An 18,053-nucleotide genomic window follows, 5' to 3' on the forward strand; every position below is an offset into this window, starting at 1 on the left:
TCTATCGTGCAGTTGAGGAGGAAGCAAGACAGAGATGGGAGAGGAAAGGTCTCTTTGTGCGTCGACTGGGTATAGACGCAGTATGGGTCATCTCCAGGGAAAGATGGCGCTGCCTGCAGCATGGAACCCACATGGCTGTGGGCCTGAGAGCCTGGGTGGAAGTTAGGGCCACCTCAGAGAGGGGGTGGGGTGGGGAAAGCCTTCAGGTAGAAGGCAGAGCAGCGCCAAGGACAGGACTTCTACATCCAGAGAAAAAGAGGACCCTGGAAGAAGCATGTGGGAGCTGCTCCGATCACTGCCTGGCAGCTGAAGTCTCAAGGGGAGGCTCTTTGGGACCCAAATGGACAAGAGGACTGGAGACCAATGCAGGGCTCCCGGTGGGGATGGGGGTGGAATCACAGCAGAAGGCACAGGCCCAGCCTGCGCTCCGCTGCAGCAGTTGGGACTAAGAACTATGTGTTTGGAGGGAGTGATTGAGGCCTAGAAAGCTGAGCCTGTGTGGCTTCTGTCTGATGTGGCCTGAGTCAAGGGCAGGACCAGAATCCCTTCACCCAGACTGCCCAGGAGCTGTACCTGCCAAGAGCAGTTTTGGCCAAACAGCACCTTTTGTTGTTCAGTCGTTCAGTTGTGTCAGACTCTTTGCAACCCCATGGACTGCAGCAAGCCAGGAGTCCCTGTTCTTCACTATCTCCTGGAGTTTGCTCAGACTCATGTCCTTTGAGTCGGTGATGCCATCCAATCATCTCATCCTCTGTCATCCCCATTTCCTCCTGCTCTCAATCTTTCCCAGCATCAGGGTCTTTTCCAATGAGTTGGCTCTTCGCATCAGGTAGCCATAGTATTGGAGCTTCAGCTTCAGCATCAGTCCTTGCAGTGAATATTATGGGTCAATTTCCTTTAGGATTGACTGGTTTCATTTCCTTGCTGTCCAAGGGACCAGATCTGGAATGTGCTCTGTCAACTAGCTTTTGTGGGTTGTGTTGTGTTTTCCCCTATTTTTTCAGTGAGTACTGCTTTCCAAAGAACTTCAGCCTTGTCTCTGCACACATCTCTGTCAGCACAGAGATGGGCATCCTTGTGGAGTGGGGGTGAAGGTGTGTGTCCACCAACTGGTGTGTTGGGGGGAGGGTCATCAGGAGGCCCTGGTGCTGGTGTAGAGAAGGAGATGAGACCTGTGTGGACACTGATCCCTGCTAGCTAGGGACCCTGTCCTCCCCTCCATCCCCAGAGGACTTCACACAGTGCTGTGCATCAGCAGCTATTTGCTTCTTGGAGCTGATCCCTGGGGAATAGCCAGCTAAAGCTTCTCCATGAAAGAGCAGTCCTTTGTCCTGTGTGGACCCTGTCACTCTTTCAAACGATGAAGTCCTATCCCCCTCAAGGAAACTTCCTTGCAGTGGCCTTGCCACCCCAGAACCCACAGCTCTGACACAGCATCCCCAGGACACCTAACCTTGTTGCCTTTGGTACTATGGACGCAGCCAGGATAATCAGTCTGTGACTCAGCATCGTTAAGGCCATATTCTGTCGCAGGCCAGCCGAGCTCTGGGTTCTGAGGACATCAGGGAGCCCGAGTGATTGCACTTGGCTGCTCCCAGTGGTTGGCTGTGGGTGGGAGCCCTTGGCATCTGTTTGCTGGCAACTAGGTGTGTGTTTGCTACAGTGGGACCTGGGGGCCCCGAGCCCTGGGAGTGGGAGGGTCATGGTTGGGGCGCCTGTGCCTGCTCCAGGCCTCAGCTCGTGTCCTCATCTCTTCCTCTGCAGCTTGTCTCCAACGTCCTCATTTTCTCCTGCACCAACATCGTGGGTGTATGCACCCACTACCCAGCTGAGGTCTCACAGAGACAGGCCTTCCAGGAGACCCGGGAGTGCATCCAGGCGCGGCTCCACTCGCAGCGGGAGAACCAGCAGCAGGTGGGTGAGGCCCTCCTGCCCCACGCGGCTGCCCAGCTGCCGCCTGCCTGCCAGCGATGCTCAGGGCAGCTGTCCAGCCCCTCCTGGGCGGGGGCCCAGGCCGTGGGGGATGTTTCCTCTGGAGGGTGCCCAGCGTTCTTGGCTCTGTGGGAATGCTCTCAAGAAGCTTTGGAGAATGAGCTCTGGGCTCAAGCTTTGGGCTGAGAGTGCCTCCTCAGCCTCCCTGTGGTTCACACTCAAGCTGAGCACCCAGGCCCTGGGAGGCAGGAAGTGGCCCTCCCTCCTGCCCCCAGGGCCGATGAACTGGGCGATGAGAGCATCAGCATTCCCTCCTGGGATGAAGGTGCTCCCCATCATTCCCTCCTGGGATGAAGGTGCTCCTGGGGAGGGGGGTGGGGGGGAAGGAGAGAAGCCCAGGCTGTCAGCCCCACGATGCCCTCACGAGGCACTTCCTGTGTGCCAAGTTCTGGGGTCTGGTTAGTTCGAGAAAGGAAGATGGCCATGTCTCACCCTAAACCTCACCCTCAGGACTCTGGGGCCAGGAGGCAGGTCACTCATTCAGGCCACAGACTCGGGGGCTTCTCTCCGTGAGCCCCAGGCAGAGGGACCTGCCCCCGTGTGCTCCTCTGGCTGAGGGTGGGGCGGGAACTGAGGACTTGTCAGGGTTCCCTGCCTAGCATCCTGGGGGCGCCCTCTTCGGGGTTCGGGTCTGGCCAGGTCACCCCTGTGTCTTCTCGTGAGTGTGAACTGGTTAGAAGCTTGGAACTCTGAGGCTGTACAGGGCACACTGCTCTCAAACAGCAGGCCTGGAGGAAGACCCGGGGGCAGTTGGGGGTGGGAAGCAGGCCGCCTGGCCAGGTGCTGGGGCTTCCACTGGGCTCAGACTCATCCTGGCTCTCAGAGGGAAGGTCGCTACTCTGAGCGGGAGAGGCCTTGCTCTGCTCTTAGGTAAGCGTCTCCCTACAGCCTGGCCAAACACTGGCGGAGTCCTGGGTTGCGCGCCGTGTCAGGCGGGTGGCAGGTGTGAACATGGAAGGTCTGCCTTTGCTCGTGAGGACAGAGAGCCAGAGGCCTGGACGGCAGCGCAGTGGTCACGTGCGGCCTCCTGCCTGGCACGGCGGGTGCTCCATGCACCCCGCACGAGCTCAGCCCCCACGGGCGCAGAGTTCATCAGTGTGCGGCACCCCTCTGCCTCTGTCTGGTTTCAGTCTAGTGAGTTACAGTGACCTAGCTGGTGACACTCAGACAGCTGAGTCAGGGGGCAGAGTTCCGCAGTGCCTCTCCAGGGCCCCCACCCCCAGTCATAGTTGGCCCCCGCTTCCCTTCCAGCCCTGTGCGGGGCCACTGTGCCTGGCCAGGTCCCCAGCTCAGGCTGTCCCATCTGAGGCCTGACCTTCCCATGCGTTCTCTTGGTCCCATCTAGGCTCCTGGTCCAGCTCTTGAATGAAACCCATGCCCAGAGGTGTCCCTGAGTCTTCCCACTGTCTCTTCTTGACATGGTTACCTCACTTCTGCACCCTGCTCACCCCCAAGCCCCTATCTGCCTCAAAAGCCCCCTCTCTCATGCCTGTTTCAGGCCCCAGCAACACTTGCCTGAGATCAGGATACCTTCCCTCCACTTCTGGGTTAGGGAGTGCCTCCCCCCTGCTACCCCCAACCCCCAGGCCTGGACCTCACCCTTTTGCAGTAAAATTAGCGTTTATAGCATTTACAGTTCATCACAGTTTACATGTGCTGGCCCTGGCCAGGCTAGACATTCCAGCAAATCCACAGGGATCTTGGGGGAGGGGGAGGGGAATATGTTCACCAAACCATGTTTTAGGCCAGGGAAGGGAGCCCTGCTTCCAGGGGACAGGCACTCCTCACCCAGCCACGGCCCAGAGCCCAGCCTCCTCTGCCCTCTGCAGAAGAGGGTGCTCTTAGATCCGAGGATGCTCCTTAGCGCCACCTAATAGGGGCTCCAGCACTGACCCCCACCCACCCCCTGCCCACTCCTGCTCCTCAGCCCCGGAACTAGTCGGAAATGTAGCAAGGTCTCTCATGAATCTAAACAGTTCGTTGCACACTTTCTCCCAGTCATCCTATATTTCCACAGAATTGTCCTTTCATTTGTATTGTTATCACCAGTAGCTGTTTATGGAGAGTTCAGTAAACATGAGATGGCCTGTAGTGGCCATGTCCACTGATGGAGGTCCTGACCGGAGGTCAGGCCTGTCCACAGAGAGCACCGTTCCTCACTAGTTTACCAGAGCTTCCTGAGCATAAGACTGTCTGCTCTAAGCCCAACAAGACACAGTCCCACCCTTAGGAGGCCCCAGTAACAGGCTGAAATGCAGAGTGATGGGGGCCTCTACAGGAAGGCCCAGGGTGGCAAGGGATGCTGGCAGCTGGAGCCAGGACCCTCCTTCTAGGAAGGGGATAAGCCCAAGGAAGGGCAGCAGCATGTGTGAGGATGGTGATCCTAGCTGAGGAGCAAGGCCTTGACCTTGGTGACCCGGAAGTTGGGAGTGCCATGGGCAAAGGCAGGGAACTGAAGAAGAGCCACCAGGAGGGTGAGCATGGTGTGGGCATGATGTCAGGGGGGCAGCTGAAGACTTGAGGACCTGGACCAGGGAGTGGCTTGGGAGGTGACCAGGGGAGGTACTGGGGGGAAGCCTTGCTCCCCAAGGGCAGGAGTGAGCAGGAAGAGGTCAGAGGTGGGGCAGGAAGGCGGGAGGGGAACTAGACAGGCGCAGGAGCAGAAGTCTTAGGGCCTGGGGAGGGAGCGGCCCAGCTTCCGGTGCTGGAGGACGGGGGTGAGGAGATGGAGGGGCTGTGGGCCGCTAGGAGGAGAGGCCTCAGATGAGAGGCTCCGTGAGTGAGCCTGGCAGAGCGCCTGGCATGGGGAGGGGCTGCAGAGGGTGCGGGCAGAGGCTGCATACTCTGGGGGCAGCTGAACCTCTGGAGCAGGCAGGCCCCAGAGGAGAGCTCTGATAGGAGGCCACATCCAGACTCCATCAAGGGCTGACGTGACCCTCCCTGACTTCACAGGGAGGCCCTGACCCCTCTCCCTGCTTCCCTCCAACCTCCCCTTCAGCTGATCTTAATTCCTCAGTTTCTCTGGTCAGGGGTCTTTCCCGTCCTCCTGGGCCACCATCCCGTGAAAATGGAGCATGTCATTCTCTAGTCCCCACGAAGTCCTCTGTGACCACCCCACTTCTCCCTGGCCTCAGACAGGTCCACCTGCTCCGTGCCCCATAGTATCTGTAATGCAGGAGACCGGGAATTTGTGAAGGTGGAACCCGGCCCCAGTTATCACTCCTGGCACCCAGCATGATGCCCGGAACATGGTCAGTTCACAGTGAATATTTGATGACTGAATGAATCTCATCTAAAGCTCCAACAACCCCATCCCCATTTATATAAGCAACTGGAGGCTCAGAGAAGTTCAGTCATTTGCCCAAGGTCTCTGACCCAAGGTGCTTAGTATTACAGGCTCACCAGGAGTGCTTTTCTCCGTGTAACCAAAGAACCAGGCGGTGTCCCAGGGAGATGGGGGCCAGGTGGCCCTGAGGCATGTCTCTGCCCCCAGCATGCAAGTGTTAGCCCCCTGAGTTTGAGGAGAGCCTGAGAGGTTTTCCAGGGCCCTGCGGTGGGGACACAGGTGTGGAGGAGTGAAGCCTGGGGAGGGGAAGGGACTGCCAAGCTGGGGAGAGGCTATGATGAAAGCATCTGCTTCCCCTCCAGGAGCGGCTCCTGCTGTCTGTCCTTCCCCGTCATGTTGCCATGGAGATGAAAGCCGACATCAACGCCAAACAGGAGGATATGATGTTCCATAAGATTTACATCCAGAAACATGACAACGTGAGGTAGGGGCAAGGCTCGGGGCCGAGGGCAGGGTGGGAAGACTGAATCCCATAGGAGATGGTATGTCCCTTTCCTTCACTTCCAGAGGGCACAGCCCAACCAGGGGGTCTGGTGGCTTTGGAATGTGTGTTGTCCGGGGCACCCCAGCCCTGCCCCTCCAGGTCTGTTAAGTGAATTAGTACAGTGGGGAGGAGGTGAGGCTGTAAGAAGGAGGGGAAAGGAGAAAACACCACCACCAGCTGTTGGAAAAACCCCTAGCCTAACGAGGGAGGCAGAAATCACAGACTTGGGACCTCGGTGTCACCATCATCATCTCAGTCTTCACCAGCATCCGGCATCTCTGGCAACCTCCATGCCTTCTAAGCCAGTGTGTGCCAGGCACTGCACCAGGCATTATCCACATCCTTGCTAATCCTGTCAGGAGGCTGATAACCCTGCAGGGTGGGGACCCTTATCAGCATCCCCTGTTTAGAGAATGAGCTCAGAATGGCTGAGACCCTTGCCCAAGGTCACTTGGCAGGGAGTGATAGAGCAGGGTGCACCAAGGTCTCCCCTCCCCGCCAAAGCCCATGTTTCTTTTACTGCCTGCTTGCTGCTTCCCTAGACAGAAGCGCTGACAGCAGGGACATGCAAACAGATGTAGATTAATAGAGTGCAAAATCTGCTTCTGCGTTCCATGGGGACATGAGGCGATACAGTGGCCTTCATCCAGCATGGCTTCCTGGAGAGCCCGCTAATCCTCCCATATGCCCAGAAAAGGAGCTGCTGTGTTTGCCTTTGGGCGGGTTCTTTCCTCCCTGCTTGAGTTTTCCTAGGACCCATGAGTCCTTGAAGGTTGACACAAAGACAATCTTCTGGAGCTTTGGGCTGAATTTTCAATAAAGGGGTTAAATAAAATAATTAACCTATTGTGCATGGATAAACACACACACTAATATGTCTTAATAGAGTCAGATGAGGCTGATGGTGGGATGGGAGTAGGCAGTTGTAGTCCTGTGGAGTGGGCAGAACCGCCCAGTTCCCAATGTGCCCCAAGACTGCCAGTCCTGACAGTGTGTCGTCCATCCATCTCCCAAAACAGATCTGAAGCCTTTGGAAGAAAACAGTACCTGCAGACGGTATTTGTTCTCAGTTTTCTGGTATCCCATCCCCTCTGACGCCCACCACACTCCACCTTCAGGCAGGGAGAACGTGGCCAGCAGCAGCCTTGGGCTGTCAGGAAGAAAGCCGCCCTGGCTGAGTCTGCAGGCCCAGGAGTGTCCTGAGGGGCTGTGGGCTCAGGTGTGCTCTGTTCAACGTGATGGTGGGGTCCAGGCCTCGAAAGGTGGTGCTGATTCGAGGGTTTCTCTGCTCATCTCCTCATACCCACGTCTGTCCTCATGTGGTAGGGTAATCACTAACAACAGCTAATACCTATATGGAGTTTTCATGAGGCCTGCACTGTTCTAAGCACTTTTGTGTATTCACTTAATCACCACAACAAACATAAGATGTTGGTACTATTATTATCTTCTTTTAACAGATGAATAAATAGGCACAGATATTAACTTGTCCAAGATCCATAACAGTTAAGTGAGGGAATTGCCCCCAGAAAGCTTTTTGGTTTCGAAGTTTCCACCTGGCCTGACTACTAGACAGATGTTTTTTATCCGCCCAGCAGGAGCAGTTTGTATAATGGTTCTGTGGGAAGGAGGCTTGGGGAGCCCTCAGGAGGGAGGGTACTCAGAGAAGAGGAGGAGAGAGGTTTTCCACCTGCCTGTGTGTGATTGAGGAGCCAGGGGGACCTTTCCTGCCTGATGGCTGCCCCTCAAATGTGGGGGTCCCACCTTAGGACAGGTAAAGAAACAGCCTTCTCTATCAGAACAAGTCCCAGAGACCCAAGGTTCAAGGGGTAAGGGGTAACCCACCAAGCATTCCAATACATACAAACCCCTGAGCTCCTCTGGAATTTTCTCTCTTGGTCGTCTTCACCACCCCGCTGGCCCCAGCGTGGCTCTGTTCCAGGCCGAGCATGGACAAAGGGTGCTTTTCTTGACTCCTCTTAGCACAGCAGAGCGTTCAGCAGATTTACTAAACTGTAAAGTGGAACACAAAGGAAATCCAGAAAATTCTTTGCCCAGAAACAGTCTGGCATTCAAGGCACAAAGTCTCAGCCTGGCCTGGCTGCCGCAGCTTTCACAGCTGGCCACCTCTGCATCTCTGCCCAGCACTTTGCCCTCTCACTGCTCTGTCCTCCCACCCCTCTGTTGCTGGCTCTTGGGCTCCCAGCCCTCCAGCAAGGGGGTTTGGTCAGAGAGGCTGACTCGGGCCTCTTCCAGAGGGACTGCCCCATGGAGTGGCCCAGCCTCTGGGGAGCACCCCCGGCCCCTCCACTCCCACAGAGGCTGGGACTCTGGGTCAGTGCAGGAGTCACCGAGTGGCAAGAGCATCTGCACGGCAAGGATCAGAGTCAGACCCCAGCCGCAGGGGGGTCGTGTTTCTTCTAGAGCGTATCAGGCTCAGTGACAGCAATCAGGAGAGAGATGAAAGGAGAGAAAAGTTAAGAGGCCATCATTTTCACGGGGACAGACGTAAGTCTGGCTCTGAAATTGCCAGGACCGGGGGTGGCTGGTACACATCAGAGGCCAGCCGCGAGCAATCATATGCAAATAGCCCACTCGCCCCTTCCCCTGTTTCAGCAGCTGCTGCCCAGTGCAGCTCCTGGGGAAACACATTGCTTGCTCTGTTTGGTCTCTGGTTTGGGGCTGAGCCTTTGGCTTCGGTTAGGGGTTGAGTAGTAGGTGGAGGGATGATTTTATGGTATAGGGATGCACGTTGGGGCTTGGCTTATGGCCCAGTGATTAGCCCTAGGGCCCGGACTAGGCTGCCCTTCATGTCATTCCAGCCCTGCTGTGACCAGGGCAAATTATCAGCATTGAGCCACTCAGAACCTCAGTTTCTTCCTTTGTGTAGTAGGACAGAATGAGCCCCTACTTAAAATGGTTGTTAAAGAGTAGATGAAATAATACGAGGAAAGCGCTTAGCACACTCTCTGGCACAGAACGAGTGTTCAGTAATTGTGAGCAGCTATTATTGTTGTTACTGTTATTATTATGATTATGATCACACTCCTATCAACAAAGAACGGCCTGGGGATTCTGGAGCTGGAGTGGAAGGGTGATAAGTCACATTCATCAATTCTCTGTGGAGTTGTAATATTTAGAGAGGGCAATGACATGCTGTTCTCTAACCCCACCAAGAGCAAGGCCACAAGAATAAATAAATCAACTGTGTGGTGTGATGGTTTGGGCCTGGATCTAAGGGAGGGAAGAGACTAATGGGTGGCTGGAGAGTTTGGCCCTGGTGGGGAAGGGTGATAAATGGGCACCCATCACTCTGCATGGCCTCACTCTCCCTTGGGCCCAAGGAGGATCCTTTTATCTCATCCAATTCCTGGGGTTCTGGGGAGGCCTGTTGGATGCGCTGGTCCTGTGGATTGAGACTGGTCAGAGACCACGGAGCCCTCAAGACCCCCGTGGAGTCCCCAGAGGCCTCTCGTGTCTGATGTATGGTGACAGGTGGAGGTATCTCTGCCACTCTTGCTGGACAGGTCATTTGGGGCTGGGGCCATGGCTGGGTTCAGACCTGCGGCTTCAGAGCCCTCCTGCTGCAGCCACAGTGCCAGGGTCAGTGGAGGGCCATGCTGTCCCCACTCCTGGGACAAGGGTCTCCGGATCATGCCAGCGGAGGCTGCTCGTGCCTGGGAGCTCCTGGTGCTCTGCTTTGGGAGGAGGGAGATGGAGACTGGAGGAAGAGGCACCTAGAGGAGGGACCACTTGGGGAAGCAGAATAAGGGTGCTGATGCAGCCAGAACCGGCATGCATCTGGGTTGCCTTTGCCAAGAGGAGGAAGGAGTTACCTTTCCTCACTGTTGTGGAGGAAGAAGAGCATCTGTGTTGAGCAGGCTAGTTCATAACCCCCCTGCCCCTTAGGAACTGTGGGGACCTGGGCGGGTCACCAAGTCTCAGCCTCAGTTCCTTCATCTGTGACATGGGGATGGCGATGTCCACCCACTCATCCATCCAGCAGAGGTTTCATCTCTATCTGCTCGCTGGGAACCGCCGACTGTGCTCTCAGACACTCAGCTAGAGGCAGGAACCATGGTGGGAACTGAGGGGGACTCTGGCTCTGTCATCAGGAAGCTCCCCTTCTGTTTGGGAGGACACACAAACAACAGAGAGTAAACTGGAGGCATATCACACGGGGAGTGGAGCTGCTGAGCTGACACACGGACTTTGCCTTCTGGCGGAAGGTACAATGCTAGACAACCCACCTCTCACCACTGGGGAGCAGAGTCTGTAAGAGGGGGCCAGGGCTTTGCAAGGGTGCTGGGAGGGTAGAGGAGGTACAGGGTGTAAAGCCCCGGGCCCCGGAATGGGCTGCAGACTGTCTGCCCTGCAGAGGCAGAGCAGGCTCCAGTGTGTGGAAGAGGGTGTTAGCTCACTGGCTTGAACGAGAGCCTCATTCTCAGAGACCCAGGAGCCCTGTGGGGCTGGAGTTGGGGGTCTTGGCAGAGGGCTGCTGACCCAGGGTGGGGGTGGAGGTGAGTAACACCTCCTCACTATGCAGTGGGGGTGTAGAAGGATCTGGGGAGGGCTGCCCTTCCCTCAGCCCTCCCCACTCTCCGTCTATCCCCAACCTCCCCCTTTTAAGGTTATCGTCTCCTCTTCCATCTCCTGCAAGGACTTGGCTGCGTCCCCAGGTTGCTCTGGCGTCTGGCTCCACTACGGCATGGTTCTGAATCATAATGACCACGAGATGATGTCTGTGACGCTCAGATACCCACGGGCGGACTGTACACCCTGTGGGCAGAGAGGGGAAGTGTTTGCCGCCCCACGTCCCTAGCCGAGGGACAGACAGAAGTGTGGTCTACAGACATACAGGTTTCCTGTCTCCAATCTGAGTTTAAGAAAAGTATTCTTTCTTGTAACGTGCATGTGTGTGTGCCGTCGCTTCAGTCGTGTCTGACTGCGACGCCATGGACTGTGGCCCGCCAGTCTCCTCTGTCCGTGGGGTTCTTCAGGCAAGAATACTGGAGTGGGTTGCCGTGCCCTCCTCCAGGGGATCTTCCCAACCCAAGGATCGAACCCACATCTCTTGCATCTCCTGCATTGGCAGACAGGTTCTTTACCACCAGTGCCACCTGGGAAGCCCTTTTCTTGTCATACTTCCTATCAATTATAGATATAAGTGGTCTTTATAGTTTCATCTCATTCATGCCACAGACAGTTTTTGAGCTGCTACTATGTGCCAGGCATGACTCAGAGTAGACGGAAAAGACATCGTGTTGCCCCTTAGAGAATGTCGAGCCCTCATCAGTGAGGTAAGGCGGAGCCGGGTGCTATGGGTTGATGATCCAGCTGACCCCACTGGTGTTGAGTCTTTTCTTTTAATTAATCAATCAACTGATTAATTATTTTAGTTGTGGTAAAATATGCACAGTGTACGATTTACCGTTTTAACCATTTTAAGGGTACAGTTCAGTGGCTTTAAGTATATTCACATTGTTGTACAGCCATCAGCCCATGCATCTCCAGAAGTTCTTTCCTCTTGCAGAACTGAAACTCCATACTCACTAAATACTAACTCCCCGTTCCTGCCCTTCCCCAGCCCCTGGCGACCACCATCCCACTTTCTACAAACGCGTCTGTTTCTAGGTACCACATTTAAGTAGGGTTATGCAGTATTGGTGCTTTTGTGTCTGGCTTATTTCGCTTAATGTCTTTAAGGATCATCCATGCTGTAGATTATATCGTGTTTTCCTTTGTGTTTTAAGGCTGAATACCCTTCCGTTGTATGTATTTACCACATTGTGCTTTTCTACGCATCCATTGATGGAGGCTACTGTGAATAACACTGCTATGAAAATGGGTGTACAAATATCTGCTTGAGTCCCTGCTTTCAATATTTTGGGGTATATACCTAGAAGTGAAATTGCTATTTCATATGGTCATTCTATATTTTTTTAATTGTATGTGTTTGATTTTGGCTCTGCCGGGTCTCCGTTGCTGTGTGGGCTTTCTCTGGTTGCGGGCCGACTTAGTTGTGGCGCATGGGCTGCCAGTGCAGGAGCTTCTCCTGTTGCAGAGCACAACAAGGGTACTTGGGCTCAGCAGTCGTCGCGCACAGGCTTAGCTGCCTCACCGCATGTGTGTTCCTCCCAGACCAGGGATCGAACCTGTGTCCCCTGCACTGGCAGTCAAATTCTTAACCACTGGACCACCAGGGAAATCTCAGTAATTCTATTCTAACTTTTTAAAGAACCCCAAACTGTTTTCCATAGTGGTTCACGATTTTACCTTTGCACCAACAGTGCACAAAGGTTCCAATTTCTTCACATCCTTGCCTGGGACTGGGTCTTGACAACAGACCTAAGTTCGTCCTGGGGCGTAGAATGGGGGTCAGTGGGGAGTGGAACCAGCACCTCTCTGCCTCTCAAAATGGGGGGCCCTGGAGGAAACTGGAAGACAGAGAAGTCAGGGCGCAGAGTCACTGACCAGTTAGACACGTCCGGCTGCCTTTGAAACAACTGAAATCAGTTGTGCTTTGTGATTCTGATTCTAATAAGAATTCAGACACAAGAAGGCTGATTCTGGGCAGAGTGAGTCAAAGAGGACATCGTGAAGATGAAAGGGTTAGAGTTAGGGCCTAAAAGAAGAATGTGAATTATTTTCCATCTTTTAAAAATTAACATTTTTATTATACAAAGGACGGGTGTTCTTTGTAGGAAAATTGGAAAATAAAAGCAGCATGAGAAGTAAATAGAAAGCACCCGTCTCGTCACCGCTGAGAGGTCCTGGTGCAGGGCCCCCTCCCTTTAGGGAGCATCTCCCCACCTCTCCCCAGACTCTGGGAACAGAAGACCTGCCGCTGCTGTGGGCTTCACTGTCTGGGGAGGGAGAAGGGCTTAGGGGGCAGACGCAAGAGCAAGGGACTGGTGGGTGGAACTGAGGTCTGCCCGAGACCCTGCGGTCGGCAGTGAGGATCCCAGGACGTGCCTTGACCTCAGTCCCCCTGGACCCAGTCCTAGTAGTCAGGCTTGTCTTAGGACTCACACTTTCTGAAGGCAGAGGTCCCATCTGTGGGAACAGAGAGGGCACGGCCGTCCCAGGGCAGCTTCTCCCTGTAGATGGGTGTGTGCCGACACCCAGGATGCTCAGGTCCTCTCTTGGGCCTTCCCCCTTTGCCCTCCCAGCCTGCGGAGTCAGAGGGTCCTCTGGCTGCTCCCTATTCTGACACCCTGCTTTAATCATTCTCCACTGCCCCTCGGGAAATGCCCAGCCATCTGGTGCCCATTCTTAGCCAAGTGTTGATAAGACCACACTTGATTGTGCTGCTCACCTAGGGCCTGGGGGTGGCCCAGCACCCCCTCCTTTATCTTACAAGCAGCATGGAGCCAGGTGGCTCTCTGGGTTACAGGGCTTGGAGAAAGTGGAGAGATGCTGAGGGGGCATCCCTCTCCATCTAGAAGAGACCCCTGGCCTGTGGCTGGGCCTCCCCAGCCTGCACACTCAGGGCTTCCAGGGCACTTCCTGCCTTGCTTCCCCAGAACCTTCTGCTCCCGCTGGGCCCACCACCCTAGGAGTTGGGCTGAGACCTGGCTGTGCTCCCTTCCCAGCCCCCACCCGGTGACCTCTGTTTCCCCAGGCCCCCGCTCCTCCTGGGCCCACCTGGACAGATGGTTTGCCTCTTGGCATTTCTCAAGTTCCCTCTCTGTGCCAGATGGGGAACGCTGGAGCTCAGAGGGGTGGGCCCTCCTGCTGCCGCCCGCCCAGACACCCCTCTCCCCATCCCTCTACTCCTGGCTGCTCAGAAATGCTGTGGGATGTGGTTTCAGCACAGGAATAGGATCAGATGCCGGCAGCTCCATCAAGTCCTAGGGTCTGCTGGCAGCAAGAGGGAACAACAGAGAGGAAAGGAAAGGAAACGTGCTTAACCAAAAATGCGCATGGTAAGGCTGCAAGGAAGGGCCTTGTGGTAATTGGGATGAAAGGCCTGGCCGCTTTCACCGCTCGAGTAGAAGGCAGGCTACCTGAGTGATGGATGGTGTGCAATTAGGGAGGTGCGCACAGCCGGGGTGGGCCTACCCAGCTTCTGCGCGCACGGGCCACGAGGGCCTGGTCGTGTTGCCAAGACTAGCTCTCATGTGGGAGCTAATCGATGAATTAGTACCTTAGTGCAAGTCTGGGCCCCACGCTGTTGTAAAATGGCCTTTGGAATCACGAAGGAGCAGATCGGGAAATCTTGGCCAGCAGAACAGACAGCCTGCCATTGGGTAAACCTCGTAAACCAGAGGAGTCTCCAGAAGTGACAGACACTGAGCAGATTCATCCCCCCCCTCATCCCAAGGCAGCAGAGGAGTGCGACTTCCCCTCTGACAGGAGGTGGGGGGACCATGGGGTGGGGGGTAGCGTTTCCATCTACGTGGAGGACAGGCTGCAGGGTTCGGGCTGGGGACCCCTCCAAGCTTCCCTGCCAGTTACAAGTCTTGCTTTGAGCCCCCTCCTACCTGACTGCTGGCCACTGTCACACCATGGGAAGGAGGGGAGCAGGCCACTGCCCCTCCCTGATTCCTCAGCAGCTGTTGAAAGAACTTGTTTTGTGGAAGAGTAGATCCCAGCGGGCTGGAGGGAGGCTCAGGCTTCCCAAGGCGCCATCCCCATAGCTGTTGTTCCCGACGTCCCCTAGCTTGACCAGGAAGCTGCCTGGCCTCCTCGGTAACTATTTCACCATTTGTTCTCTGAACACTGCTGAGTGTCTGTGGGGTGACAGGCCGAGGGTTCCCCAGGCTCGTGTCTCAGATGACGTGCTTGGGACCCCAGCAGGCCCAGGGTGACAGAAGGACAAGCTACTGGAGTTACTGATCCTGCTTCTTCCTCGCTTTAAACTATGACAAATCTCTTCTATTCTACAAATATATATCAGACATTATGCAGGTTGAATTGTGTTCTCCTAAAAGACGGTGACTCAGATGATAAAGAATCTGTGGGCAAATGCAGGAGATCCAGGTTCAATCCCTGGGCTGCGAAGATCCCCTGGAGAAGGGAATGTCTACCCACTCGTCTTCTTGGCTGGAGAACCCCATAAACAGAGGAGCCTGGTGGGCTGCAGACCACGGGGTCACAAAGAGTCAGACACGACTAACTGACTAACACTAAGATACAGAGTCCCGACCTGTGAACGAGAACTGAGTTGGAAATAGGGTCTTTGAAGTGAAGTCAAGTTAAGATGAGGGCTTGCTGGAGGGGGTGGGCCCTTGATCCAATATGTGTGGTGCCCTTATAAGAAGAGGAAAATGTCATGCAGACCCAGATACATAAAGAGAACGCCTTCTGCAGGGAGAGGCAGAGACTGGAGCGACACGGTTGCGTACAAGGATTGACAGCCACTCCTGCAAGGTAGAGAGGCAAGGAAGTATTCCATCGAAAGTCTCAGAGAAAGCATGGCTCTGCTGACACTTTGACTTCGGATTTCTCGCTTTTAGACTTCTAGCCTCCTGCCTGCTGGACAGAACTGAGAAAATAAATGTCTGTTGTCTTAAACCACCCAGTTTGTTGTTCTTTGTCATAGCAGCCCTAGGAAACCAACACAGGTACCTGCCGTGTGCTGGGTATTGTGCTGGGTGTGTGAGTGTGTGGAACTGGGATGGACAGAGCAGAGGGCAAGGTGGCTGTGACCTGTCCTCATTCATAGTCACTCCAAATTTCATTGAGCAGTTCCTCTGTGTGCCAGACATTGTACCAGGGGCCAGGATGTGGTGTTGAATGGAATAGACCAAAACTCCTCTTTCAAAGGCTTTACATTCTAGTGGAGAGAAACAGACAGGAGCATGATAATAAATATCAACAAGAAGAATAGCTAATAGATTAAGTGGTAAAAATGTAATGGAGACAAATACAGAAGAGAAGGGAGATAGACATATGGGAGGGGGTGTAGATTTGAGCAGGTTGGTGGAAGCCTTGAGAAGCTGTCATGTAAACTGGTACAGTGGTTCTTAACCCTGGCTACATATAGAATCACCAGGGAAGATTACAATAAACAGAACAGAAACAATCAATAGCAGAGCCCTGGCCCAGACCGATGAAGTCAGAATCTCTTGGGATGTGGCGGGACCTCTCCATAGAAAAGCTCCCAGGGGATTCTGATGAACACCAGGTCTGAGAGCCACTGGTTTAGTGAATGAGAGCTGCAGTGGAGAAAGGAATTCTCCAAGGCCCACCCAGGTGCCTGTGGAGGAGACTGGTGGCAGGCCTGCCCGTATCCATACGTGGCAGGCAGAGGCCCTCCTGGCTCAGTGGCTGGGAGAGCTCAGGCAGCTGTGGGCTGAGGATGCAGTGAATCGAGACCCCCTGAGCCCTGGTCCACACACGTCTGCCTCGTGTTGTCCTCCTCCCGTCTTCTCCTGAGCCTGGTGCTGTGAGTTACCCTGCCCAGCAGCAATCCTGCCTCTACCAGGGTGTTGTTCAGTCACCCAGGCGTGTCTGACTCTGCGACCCCATGGACAGCAGCACAGCAGGCTTCCCTGTCCTTCACCATCTCCTGGAGCTTGCTCAAACTCATGTCCGTCGAGTCCATGATGCCATCCAACCAGCTCATCCTCTGTCGTCCCCTTCTCCTCCTGGCTTCAATCTTTCCCAGCATCAGGGTCTTTTCCAAAGAATTGGCTCTTCTGTGGCCAAAGTATTGGAGCTTCAGCTTCAGCATCAGTCCTTCCATTGAATATTCAGGGTTGATTTCTTTTAGGATTGACTGGTTTGATTTCCTTGCTGTCCAAGGGACTCTCAAGAGTCTTTTCCAGCATCACAGTTTGAAAGCATCAATTCTTTGACACTCAGCCTTCTTTATGGCCCAGCTCATCTCACATCTGTACATGACTACTGGAAAAACCACAGCTTTGACTATACGGACCTTTGTCAGCAAAGTGATATCTCTGCTTTTTAATACACTGTCTAGGTTGGTCATAGCTTTTCTTCCTAGGAGAAAAGCTCAGTTGGGAATTATTTTTCCTTCCCACCGTGGCAGAGACTAATCAACCCCCAAAGCCAGGCTTCTGCTGTGTAGCCTGGGATCCAGTGTGGAACAGCTGGTGGGCCTGGTGTCTGCCAGCTTTGCAATCAAAAACTGATGCTTATGAAGGTGTTCCTTGACTGAGCAGTTGATTTTGACTCCTACTTCCCCTGGCTTTGATTTCTTGAGAGTTAAAGAAGAATCTCCAGAAGAGCTATATAACGGTTCTTTCACATAGACTGGGAGAGACCTTTCCCCTTTCCTGGGTGGGGTGGGGCTGCCCAAAAGACTGAGAGCAAGGGAGCTGGCTGGTGGGAGGGGTTGTGGTCAGCACTTACTTAAGGAGCTGGGATCATCACCAGTGTGGATTTCTAGGCTCCAAGCATCAGAGCCTCGTGGGGGCTCCGGCTGCCTTTTATCCTCTGAGCCCCTGCCCTGTGGCTGCCCCTCTGGAGCAGCTGGACTGATTCAGGAGTCCTGTGGGCTCACTCACAGTCTCTCCACTCTTCTCCCTCCTTACCTTCTCCTCCTTCCCTCTCATTTGTCTCCTCTTGAACCAGCTTCCCCAGGTCACCCACCCTCTTTGCCTTTCCTTCTGAACGTGTCTGCTAGTCTCCACTGGGATCAGAGCAGCTGGTGGAGCTGGGAAGCTGGGAAACAGCACTGAACTCCAGCCCAGGAGCTGCCTTCTCACACTTTTCTTGTACTTGCCTGGCCCAAGCCCCAGGAGGCGCTCCCACTTCCCGTCGTGCGCAAGCTGGTGCCCGTTCCCTTGTGATGGAGTCCTGTATTTGCCCATCTGTGGCAGCCCACACCCACCCCTCCACCTCCCTCCACCCCATACACAATGCCAGACCAGAGCATTATGCTTTTACTCACTTAAGATGACTGTGGGGTCAATAGACAGTGTAACATTTATTGGCTTAGCACCTGGACTGTGGAGCTAGGCAACCTGGCTCTAGGCAGCTAGGCAGCTGACTTGACCTCTCTGTGCTTTAGTTTTTTTTTTTACCTAAAAAAGGATTCCTACCTCATAGGGTGGTTATGAGGCTTAAATGAGTTAATACATGTAAAAGGTTTAGTACAGTGTCCAGCTATTTTAAGACATGTGTTATTATCCAGGTACGATGAGGCTAACAGACCAGGAGACAGCTGCCATTGAAAACAGAGCTTGTTACTCCCAGGTCCTGAGAAGAGAGGGTGCACTGTGCCGTGGGTGGGGGCACTTGGGGATACACGGGGGTCCA

The 18,053-nt window shown here is 54.4% G+C and overlaps 1 protein-coding gene across 1 annotated transcript in view; it reads left to right on the forward strand.

The window, feature by feature from the left end:
• The window catches only part of ADCY5 (adenylate cyclase 5), a 159,326-nt gene that overhangs the window by 89,760 nt on the left and 51,513 nt on the right, over positions 1–18,053 (forward strand). Inside the window, exons 2-3 of the mRNA XM_040250406.1 lie at positions 1,765–1,914; positions 5,641–5,762. Coding sequence (XP_040106340.1) covers positions 1,765–1,914; positions 5,641–5,762 — 272 coding nt within the window. The remainder of the gene's footprint in view (positions 1–1,764; positions 1,915–5,640; positions 5,763–18,053) is intronic.

Source organism: Oryx dammah, unplaced genomic scaffold (assembly GCF_014754425.2).
Source record: "Oryx dammah isolate SB20612 unplaced genomic scaffold, SCBI_Odam_1.1 HiC_scaffold_2, whole genome shotgun sequence".
NCBI lineage: Eukaryota > Metazoa > Chordata > Mammalia > Artiodactyla > Bovidae > Oryx > Oryx dammah.